This window comes from Siniperca chuatsi, linkage group LG22, assembly GCF_020085105.1.
Source record: "Siniperca chuatsi isolate FFG_IHB_CAS linkage group LG22, ASM2008510v1, whole genome shotgun sequence".
NCBI lineage: Eukaryota > Metazoa > Chordata > Actinopteri > Centrarchiformes > Sinipercidae > Siniperca > Siniperca chuatsi.
Window position 1 is genome coordinate 1,152,587 of NC_058063.1, and position 11,950 is coordinate 1,164,536.

General features: G+C 38.0%; 1 protein-coding gene across 1 annotated transcript in view; it reads right to left on the reverse strand.

Annotated features, from left to right (window-relative positions):
- LOC122870663 (myotubularin-related protein 1-like) overlaps positions 1-4,351 on the reverse strand; it is a 59,318-nt gene extending 54,967 nt beyond the window's left edge. Inside the window, exon 1 of the mRNA XM_044185020.1 lies at positions 4,010-4,351. Coding sequence (XP_044040955.1) covers positions 4,010-4,116 — 107 coding nt within the window. The 5' untranslated portion in view covers positions 4,117-4,351. The remainder of the gene's footprint in view (positions 1-4,009) is intronic.
- Positions 4,352-11,950: the final 7,599 nt, after the last annotated feature.

The following is an 11,950-nucleotide window of genomic DNA, read 5'->3' on the forward strand; positions in this document are numbered from 1 at the left end:
AGGAATTGTTATGGGTCACTACAAGCGTAAGTACATTGCTGGTTTGAATGTTTATGATAACGTGGATCTATAATTAACATTTGCTATTAAGTGAAATTAAATGTGTGAGGCATCATTATACAATCTGGCTTCAATTCACCACCTCACCATCTGCATCGCCAATTTCCCCTGTCTCCAAAATGTGCATATGCATGTGTCAGAGCTAACTTACAGATGCACACATTCTCCCTTCAGGTTTGTTTTTATAGATTGTCTTAATGGTCTGGCACCATCATATCTTTAAGATCTCATAATACCTTATTATCCGACTAGAACACTGCGCTCCCAGAATGCAGGGTTACTTGTGGTTCCTAGAGCCTCCAAAAGTAGAATGGGAGCCAGAGCCTTCAGTTATCAAGCTCCTCTCCTGTGGAATCACATCCCAGTGTGGGTTCAGGAGGCAGACACCATCTCCACATTTAAGAGTAGGCTTAAGACTTTCCTCTTTGATAAAGCTTATAGTTAGGGTTGGCTAACTGTTGAGCCCTGAACCATCCCTTAGTTATGCTGCTATAGGCCTAGACTGCCGGGAGACTTCCCATGATGCACCTATTTCCTCTCTCCTTCTCCATCTGTATGCATTTCTATCCCATTACTGCATGTTACTAACTCGACATCTTCTCTCTCACATAGTTTTTTGCTTTCTCATTTCTCTCCCCTCTCCTTCTGTCGCTTTCAGCAGGTATTTCTGCCTTCGGAGCTGCAGAGACTGGATCTGTGGTTGTGGGCCACCTGCTGCCCCCGTGTTCCTGCTCGACAACTGCTACTACAGTTGTTGTTATTGGCTCTGTTACTAATACTGACATTATTTTTCCTAAAACTGTCATTGTTATTTTGATTAATTTATTAATATTAACACTACAATTACAATTCTACAATTTAAAAAAAAAAAATTCTAGGTGGTATTTGCATTGTGTGCCCCCCACCCCCCAAAACCTCTCTCTCCCTCTCTCTCCCTTTCTCTCTCAAAACCTAACACGGCAGCGGCGGAGGGCCGCCCATTGAGTCTGGTTCTGTCCAAAGTTTCTGCCTCTTAAAGGAAGTTTTTCCTTGCCACTGTCGCCAAATGCATGCTCATGGTGGGATTTGTTGGGTCTCTGAAGATAATATTAGAAAGAGTACGGACTAGACCTGCTCTATAGGAAAAGTGCAATGAGATAACTTCTGTTATGAATTGGCACTATATAAATAAATTGAATGACACCAGTGTGTTTTACATAAATCTAGCAACAATTGGAAATGCTGTATTAAAAGGGGTATTTGGTGGTGACAATATTGTGTTAAAAGGAAGTTTTTCCTTGCCACTGTTGCCAAGTGCTTGCTCATGGTGGGATTTGTTGGGTCTCTGTAAATAATATTATAAAGAGTACGGTCTAGACCTACTCTATAGGAAAAGTGCAATGAGATAACTTCTGTTATGAATTGGCGCTATATAAATAAAATTGAATTGATTATGATTTCACACTCTGTTCATGTGAAGACATTAAAAGCAGACACCTTTAATGACATTTTAGCTTTGGGTAGAAGTTGCTTAATTGGATTTCTTATATTGAAACAACTTTCTATTGTATGTTTCCATTTTGTCTTACAGGTCTCCTGCTGTCCATCTACTATCCTCTCCTCTATCAACGTGGCTCTCTGTCTGTCCTATTCCTTGTATCCACTCTCAATCTTAATTACGGGTCCTTTAGCTTTCCTGTCCCATGTACAGTTCTGTCTTTAATTTTGGACATTCTACCTTTCTATCCCTCTAATTCTATCCCACTCTGATCTGATTTTTGGAAGTTTGAAAACTTTGCTGAGTGTAAACAAGTGTAAAAGTAATACCACTGCATACATTGTATTAATTCTGCCTGGTTCACATATAATTTATACTTAATCTATAACCATTCACATTGTTTGAATCAATAATTGTATATAAGAGCTTTGTTGTTGTTTAAATCTTTATATACTGTAATAAATCAGCCATCAGTTGTAAGGAGAAACTATTCCTTGATTCTGATTTTTAAATATAAACCTGAATATATTGAGTTGGTTTAAGAAATTGAAATCAGGTTGCTGTTACTGACATTCAAGTCATTTGTATTACAAACAGTAAAATATACAAATACCACAGTGTTCAGTTATTGTCAGTTAAGTACAACATTTGAGCATCAGTATAGTGCTTTAAAATACTTAACAAACAGCCTTCATGTCCGTCCCATATCTGAGATTGGTCAATTGATTTTCAATTTGTTGAAAATATTGAAAAAGTTAGTTGTTGACTCTTGTGCATTTAGATCTGTAAGTAATAGTAGCATTGACATAGTATATATGTATATATATATAATATTCATCCTTTCTGGCCTACCTTAAACTTTTGTATATCAATAATATCTTCACAGTCTTGACAAAAATAAATTGAATAGTTTTGAAACATATTGACATGAACTCTTTTCTGTGTTAATTTACCATTCCTAAGTGATTTTGATTACTAAAAGCATCTATCTTTTGATCCTGCTACGTTAACAGTAATCTTTTATCATTAATATTGTGTTTATATATTGGTTGTGTACAATAAAACATTACATTTGTGGTTTTGGAGCACAACAACAATGCCAAGGAAGGAGGTCAACACGATGCATCAACCACAGGATTCATATGCTGCATTGCATTTTTATTTTCATTTAGACATCAAAAAAGCATGGTGGCATGTAAATTTAAATGCAATAGACTGGGGGTCCTGTTTTGCTTATTGAATTTGAATATTGTTCCCTGTACAGCAGGTTAAGTCTTTGAAAATGAAATGTGAAATGCAGTTTTCATTTTCAAATTGTTAGAAAATTTCATTTTCATTTTGACTTAAATATTGCTTGCATAAATGGAAAATCAGGTTACATTGTTTATATTTCATTTTCATTATCAAATTTGAAATAGCATTTGAATATTGTCCACGGTACAGCATTTAACAACTTTGAAAATTAAATGTCAAACAGCTTTTCCATTTTCATTTTAATATAGTCATAGAACACCCATATGTATGTAAAGTACGTGAAAATTAAAATTGGATTATTTCATTTTCATTTTTACTCAAATAACACATACATATGTAGAAAATGATAATGCTATTGTGGAATTACATTTTCATTTTCAAGTTTACATTATCATTTGAATATAGTCCCATATGGGCTTCCATAAAATACTTTTAAAAACGAATTACGTAGGATAAATTCATCTTAAATATTATAGTAATAATACTGTTAATAAAAGAAAGTCTTTTGGTATGAAAACAAGCATTTTCTATTTAACCAAGTATCTTATATCATAAATACATGTTTGGCATTTGTACCAAACCAAACATTTTGAAAATCCGCTGAAAATTCAGCGAGTTATGATGATTTTAACCTTGATAGACTTACATGCAGGCTTCCCTGTACCAATATGGCGGCCGCGTTGACGTATGGCCAATGCCATATCTACGTGTAGGTTATACTATATATTTTACAGTGGTCTGCATTAGTGTAACTGCTACTTTATACTAAGCTAGGCCTGTTTTACTGAGCTAACGCTAACGTTAGCTATTAGTTGTCTGTAAGTCCACTGGTATCGTTCGACTATATTGTTTCGTCCAGCAACATAGTCTTCTTGTTCATATAACTACAGTATGGTGTTTTAGATAAGCTTGTAGCCTATTCACCGTTAGCTACTGTATCGTAGCTACTGTAACGTTACTGTACAGTCACTCCAAACTCCAGTCAAAAATCTGGCAATATGTTGTAGACTTTGCTCATTGGAAAAGACTATTTAACCAATTTTAAAAGTTGAATTGTATTGGATCTACGCCGAATTAAATATATGATCCTCTTGATTAAGGAAATTGTCTATTTTGTGTAACGTTAATATTTCATGGGAAATTACATATTGTGGAAAAGCAAGACGTTTCACGTCGACATTTGACATATTCTTATAGTGTTGAGCCTAAGTTACTCACCTGTCCAGAGTTTCACCGGCGGCTGGTCCGCAAGTCGGCGAGCCCCATGGCCTTCTGTTCGTCCCTGCTCCGTCCGCCAACCCGGCAGCTCCGGTTTGTTTCTCCATCTGCCAGAGACCTGTTTACTTTCTGGGTCACTGGGGGCAAGGGTGGACGATACCTTTGATATGAGGATGCGGATGAAAACAAACCCTCAGCGTGTTCTGTTTGGGCTCTCTAGTGGACCTTGTGGTTTCCTTTCATTTGGTTGTGCTTCCTCCTAAATCTCGCTCACCTCTTCCCCTTCCTCGCTCGGTAGCTCCGCCTATTTTACAACACGCCAGAGATGCGAGGATGAGAGGAAGGATGCGACACCAACTGTCAAACGAGCCATTCATGTCATTGCTTCGACGAGCGCTTGGACGTGACATCCCATGTTCAGCTGTACCATGTCATATCATGGAAAGAAATAGCCTCTGTCTATATTGTGATAGCCTACATTTTACATCCGTTGTGATTAGCTTTGAGCAATTTGTCCTTTTGGCTCACTTGGCAAGGAGATATCGTCAAAATGGTGGTCGTTCTTTTAGGTAATCAGAATCAGAAACACTTTATTGATCCCCGAGGGGAAACTCTTTTGTTGCAGCAGCTCACTGTCACGTCAGTGCACACAGGAATAGAAGTACTAAGCAAAAAATATAATACACTATAATACAGGTCAGATAAATTAAGTATCAAGTGGGTATAAGTATAAATTAAAATAAATGTAAAGTACAAAGTGGATTACCGGTTGATGATAAGTATGTACGGTATAATAATACAATGTAATAATATAATGCATTTTGGGGGGATGAGTCTTTCGCTGAAGGTGCTCCTTTGTTTGACCAGCACAATGTAATGAGATAAGGGGCCTTAACACTAGCCTACACCCACCCATGATAATTAATGTGCTGCCATAACAGCCCCCACCCTTTCAGGCTTTCCACCAGATGTTGGAACCAAGCTTCAGGGATTTGCTCCCATTCAGACACAAGTGCATGATTAGTCCCTCCTTTCGTAAAAAAAAAAAAAATCGCACAGAATCAAGGACACAAGAGTGGAACACAAAGCTAAAAGGACAGTTGTAAGAGAAAGACTGGGAAATAAATAAGAACACAATAAACAGCAAACTCCCTCCAAATATTGTTGTTTGTTACAAGATTTATAGACCAAAAATACAACCTCAGTTTAGCAGACCAATTTCAGTACATCAGACAATGTAATGTAAATCACTCACATATTCTCTTTTTATGCCTTCTGGCAATCAGTTACAACCTTTATTATAAAAATATTTATTACTAATTCAGTTCAATTACATTTTATTTATATTGTGCCAATTCATAAGAGTTATCTCATTGCACTTTTCTTACAGAGCAGGTCTAGACCGTACTCTTTATAATATTATTTACAGAGACCCAACAAATCCCACCACGAGCAAGAACTTGGCGTCAGTGGCAAGGAAAAACTTCCTTTAAGTGGCAGAAACCTCGGACTGAACCAGACTCAGGGTGGATGGCCATCAGCAGCTGCCGGTAGGGTTGAGAGAGAGAGAGAGAGTGGGAGAGGCGGAGAGAGAGAAGGTGGGGGAGGGGAGGGGGAAGCACAATGCAAAATCCACCTAGAATTTTATAACAATAATAATAATGTAATGGTAGTGGTAATATTAATATTGATAAAGTAATAATAATAGGAATGATAGTGATAGGAATAGTAATGTTAATAATAGTAATAAGACAACCTATAGCAGCAGAACTAAGTGATGGTTCAGGACTCACCCAAGCCAGCCCTAACTATAAGCTTTATCAAAGAGGAAAACCTACTGCTCATGTCATTAACAAGTTTTAAAAGAGCAGTTTCTGTGCTATGAGACATGCGGAAACCAGACTTTGGAATTTGTTCTAAATGTTATTAGATGTAAGATAACAGTTCAGTTGCAGATGTACAATCTTCTCCATGATCTTACAGGAAGGTGAGGTTGGAGATTAGCCTATAGTTGTTAAGTGCACTTGGGTCCAGGTTGTTCTTTTTCAGAAGTGGTCTAATAGCAGCAGTTTTCATGCAGTGGGGAAAGACACAAGTCTGGAGAGAACTGTTTACTACTGACAGGATGTCATCTGTCAATACATTAATGGCAGCATCCTTTAAAAAAGGATGCTGGAAGTGAGGGAGAGGAGACGTGCTTGAGACTGTCGGCACGCAGTGGTGGAGATATGTTGTAGTTAGCAGTGAAATTTGTAATATGGATATTGCACCTGATGTTGATAAAAAATAAGGCAAATTCATTGCATTTGGCAGTTGAGAAGGTATCAGAAGACAGCAGGGAAGGGACTAATGAGTTTATTAATGGTTGAGAAAAGTTTTTGTGGGTGTCGATAAGAGTTGAGAAGAATTCTTTTCTGGCCTGTAGTTCCTGAGGGTGCTTTTGAAAATGTCCCAGTCAATGTGCAGTTTTGTTTTTCTAACCTTCCTCTGGGCTATTCGGCAGTCCCTTTTGAGTTGCTTTATATCAGTATTTCTCCATGGGGCTTTACATTTGCTCCAAATGTTTTGGATCTTAGTGGTGCAGCAGCATCAATACTTTCCAACAGAAGAGAATTGAAGCTATCATCAAGTTCATTGCAACAGCTGCTCTCAGGTGAAGGCAACATGGAGGACTTTGAACTAAGAAAGTCGGTTTGAAAGGACTGCATTGATGTAGGCTAAAACACACTCACCTTCTCTTCAAAAATTGAAGACAGCAATAAACAGAATTTTGGAGACGAGAGAATAACCTATATAATTAGAAATCAAGAAGCTGAGTATTGGAGACACTAATGTAAATTGTTTGATTATGAGGCACACTTAAGCATAGGTGAGTATGCTTAAGTATTATTAATTTATTAATATCAACACTACAATTACATTTCTACTATTTTAAAAATTCTAGGTGGTATTTGCATTGTGCCTCCCTCTGATTATATGGATGATTAGTCAAATCATGAACTTGGTCATACCATTGATCATATTCACTTTAATACAGCAATATTAATAATAATAATGATAATAATAATAACTTATTAATACAATAAGTATTACTTTAATATCAAATTTATCATTATTATTTTGGTTCTCATTTTGGTAATTCCTTTGCATTATTAGTATGTTTTCCTATAATTATGTATGTGTGGTCATTTTTTATTTCTATGTGGTTTCATTTTAAAGCAAAGGGAGGGAGGATTTATTGTAGGACTGTTGTATTAGACTGTATTAGTTTTAGCTAGGTGTATGAAATAGTGTGAGTAGATAGACAAAGTGTTTGAATGGCCAATGAGGTGTTGCTGTAAAAACGGCAACTTCATTAATGTTGAATTAATACATTTTGGATTGTTTGAACTTTTTATAACTATCAGTTATAAAATTAGTTACGAATTAGTTGAGACAACACGTTACATTGTGCTCTTAAAATCTTGGAAGATACATACTGAATGACCACAAAGCTCTTAATGGTGTGGCACCATCGTATCTTAAAGAGCTCATAATACCTTATTACCCCATTAGAACACTGCACTCCCAGAATGCAGGCTTACTTGTGGTTCCTAGATTAACCAAAAGTAGAATGGGAGCCAGAGCCAGAGACATCTTGTCTCTCCCGTAGTTTTGTGCTTTCTCGTCGTGGTTCCTGCCCCATCACATGGTCAGGCACAATGGCAAAGAACGGATCATGTTCAACTGTAGCTTCCAGCTCAGCTCAGTCTGAACAAGTACCTCCTCCCTGGCCCGGCCTTAGGACCTTCGTTCCTTGGAGTCCTGCACTTCAGAGAGCATCGAGTTGCAATAAGTGGAGACATCAAAGGGACCTTTTATCAGGTTCATCTGTTGGACAGAGACAAGCCCTTGCTAAGATTCCTTTGGAGGGACCTGAAGACTGACCAGCCACCAACAGTGTACCAATGGGACGTCCTGCCCTTCGGTACGACGTGCAGTCCCTGTTGTGCGATCTTTGCACTCCGGAAACACGTCATCACCTCCAGCCAACCAGTAGATGTCCACCACATTGTAGAACACTGTTTCTACATTGACAACTGTCTGCCCATCGAGTCTGCCCACCGAAGAAGAAGCAAATAGCCTTGTGACCAAGCTGAGAGCCCTCCTAGCCACAGGCAGCTTCAAAATCTGCTAGTGGGCCAGTAACCAGCTGGAGGTGATCTGGAGCTCAGCTCGCCCAGCTGATCCAGAGAAAGCTCACCCTTCAGTTGAGAGAGACAGTGCTGTGGTCTGACTCCACCCCTGTTCTTACCTGGATACACTATGAGTTCAGATACAAGGTGTTTGTTGGGACCCATGTATCCAAGAACTGACAAACCATCAGTCATGGAGGTATGTGGACACGCAGAATAACCCAGCAGACGCCATCACCAGAGGAATGACGGTGTCTGGTCTAGTCAAGCCTAACCAGTTCAGTCATAGTCCTATTTTCCTTCTGCTGTGCACCCAATCATGCTAGAACCCAAAAAGCCTGTCACCAATCTCATCATACGATAGTATGACAAGAAGTAACTCGACAGTGGAGCAGAGAGGGTCTTTGCAGAACTCAGACGCAAGTTCTGGATCCTCCAAGGCCACGAAGCTGTGTGTCACCATCAGAGAACCTGCCTGGAGTACCAGAAACGGAGAGTGAAGCCTACTATTCCTAAGATAGCAGATCTGCCCCCTTGTTGTCTTTGCCTTATGAAGTCTCCTTTCTACTCAACAGGAATGGATTGCTTCGGTCTGTTCCAGGTCAAATGAGGCTCGAGGTACAGAGAAGAGATGGGGAATAGTTTTCACAGCTCCTGTAGACAGTTGAGCCTTTCCAGGAACTAATTCACATTGTAAATTAGGGGGTGGCTGAGAAAAAGGCTCAAGGAATGTGAAGAAGTGCGGACAGTGAGGCTTAACCTGTTGCTGGGCAACGTCCCTTTACACACAGCCCATGCTGGGTTGTAGAGAACAGCTGCCTAATTAAGAGTTAGACGGTTAAAAAGTTGATTTCCTCAGTTGTGCGCGTCCATGACCAAAAGTGAGTACTAATTTGTGTATTATGAAGATATTCAGTTACTGTTGGCAATTTGTAGAGTGATGTCGTGAGTTTGCCAGCTGTTTATGTAGCAGTGTGCCAGCGTGTTGAATGAGTGGTACTCTTTTATCCATCTCGTATGTGTATCCTATCGAACAGCATTCCTGTTGAAGATTATAGTCTTAAGTACCTGTTTGAGACTGTTTATTGCCTGTAATTGTGGAAGTTGTTAGTCACAATGGTGATGTTTATGTTGATTATAGAGATAGCTAAGTAGTATAACTTTGATGTATTTGTTTTCCTCTCATTTCGAACCACACATCCACGGCATAGTAGAGAAGTAATAGTGCCTGTGCATCTGTATATTTACATGTAGTTCACAATGAAACACTCAAAGGATATTCCTGCTTCCCGTGTCCTAACTAGACACCCCATATTGCTGACTGCATTTCCTAACCACCAACCTCCCATACAAAAGTAGTCCTCAAAACCGTGACCTTTAGGTAGCTCCGTAAAATGTAGAGTATGGGATTAATAATAAATATTTATCTTTGGTTTTTTGAACACTACAGTGCCGTTTGTTATTTTTTAAATATTTTTGCACTGCAACGATTTAACATAAACAGTGGAAAGGTGGGAACGACGTACTTTACCGGTAAGTAATTATTATATAAGTATATTTTCTGAGGAAAACGTGTTTTTTCATTGAGCTATGATGTGTCTGTATTGCCTGAGTTTGTTTGAGCTGGCGTTATATGGGTGATGTTGTGGTCTTTTCTACACCAAACATAAGGTAGTGAGGCTAACTTAGCTAGACTTAGCCAGGTCTGGGCTTAGCTATTTCCACTTTGATTACGTACTAATTTATTTCCCACTACTGCCTCGATTTCTGCCCAGCAACAAGTGTTGCCCATGGGGGAAATTTACTTTTTCCCCACCGATTTCTAAATAATTCCTATTTTACATGGCTTTGTTGTATTAAAATATTTGTTATTACTGCACTTTCATTTTTAAAAAAATCATTTTCTGTTTTGCATTACTGTAGGGTACTTGCTGTGAATGGTGAAGATACCAGAAAGGTAAATATTGATAGTGAGGAACCTGTGAATAAACTGTCAAAACTGGTGTTTGTATGAAATAAAATCTATTCAGTGGCTGTGAGGGATGATTGACTTTATTATTGGGTTACTGAATGTGAGTCTTAATGAGAAATGAAATACAGACACATGGTATTAGTGTCATGACACAGACCTTCAGAAATGTCCTGACCTAAGCAATGATAAAGGGAAATGTCATTTTGGTGGCAGTGATGCACTGGTTGATGAATTTGTTTTCTTCACAATTAAGTTAAATGTTTTCCTTTTACAGGATAAATCAAGTAAATAATAAATTAATAAAATAAATTGATGTGGTAATGCGCTTGAAAGTGTTGAGAAAACTGTAAAATATATTTCCTGTAGCAGGACATCTTTTCCCATCTGAGAGAGGGTGACATCACTGTGATCATGCCCTGAATTCACCCTGATCCAGGGCCTCGTTCTTCAGACGTGGAAGACCAATTTATCCAGATTAGAATGTTGAGAATTTGACACAAGTCTGGATTTTTTGGTTCTTCAAAGCGGATTTAAAATCCATCTGGAACTGTCATCAGAACAATATGTGCTTTAGCCCAAACCGGAGAAGTGCAGGCTTATTGACAGTTAGCGGATCATGACAAAGACAGATTACAGTGAACCACATACATGAACTAATTTTCAAATACAAATGGCTGCTTTCTTAGATTTATAATGAGTGTTGATATAATTAGGATTTTAGTTGAGAACAGGCTGGTTATTGAGAAATCAGTATGACCTACTGATGCAATTACTGCAATTTAATATTCATTATCTGTATTAAACTAAAAGTTTGTACATTAAAAAGGACCAAGCCAAATGTAGTCTGAGATACGGTCAGCAAAAATACATAAACTCAACTAAAAGATTCTCACAGTTGAAAGACCAGTGGAGCAAGAACATATGACATTTAATTTGTCATCTGAACACTAAAACCTATTAAATGATTAACTGCTGAAAATTGTTCATACAATTAAAGCTGCTTTTAAAGAGATGGGGTTGAGGTTTCATTTTCATAGCAGGCTTATGATTATCACATAAAAGTCAATTGCACGTCCATTGGGGAGAACCTCACCAATTATGCATCAGCTTCACTCGTAGTCTGACCACATTTACTGGAAATATCTAATGTTTAACAGTGATGAAAGTGTCGAAACAGCAGAAACATTGTGGAGCACAATGTAGAACAAAATGACACCTGTAACGCAGGAACACACATGAAATGAGACTTAAGTTCATGGATCTATTGCCCTGTTGCATGCTGCAGTCACATGATCAGCACTCCAAATCATATGAATGCTGGTCATGGTTTCTCACTAATTTTTGGCTGTATTTCAAAATAAGAGTGCACTGTTATTCAAGATAACTTCATCCAAGATTAACAAATCAATCCTCAATCTGCAATCAAAGAACCAAATTAGCTGGATAAAAATAAAAATGATTATTTTAGCCTGATATGTTAGCATGTTAGCCTGAATTAGTTGAGCTACATTTGAAGAACAGGGCCCAGGACCGTTATAGATCAGGGCTAGCCATGAATATGATATCTGACAAAACTCACAGGTTCCATGCAGGATTTTCATTATAAATAAGCAAAATTTTGTTCATGCTCATTTAATTTAGATTTCTCACCAAAATGCATTATATATACACTTTTCAGCATTTTTAGTCATAGTATAATATGTTGATGCAGTAAGAAAGGACCACCTTGAAAAGCAAGATGAATACAAAATCTCAAATAACTGAATAAACAACACATGCAAGGAGCCAGTCAGA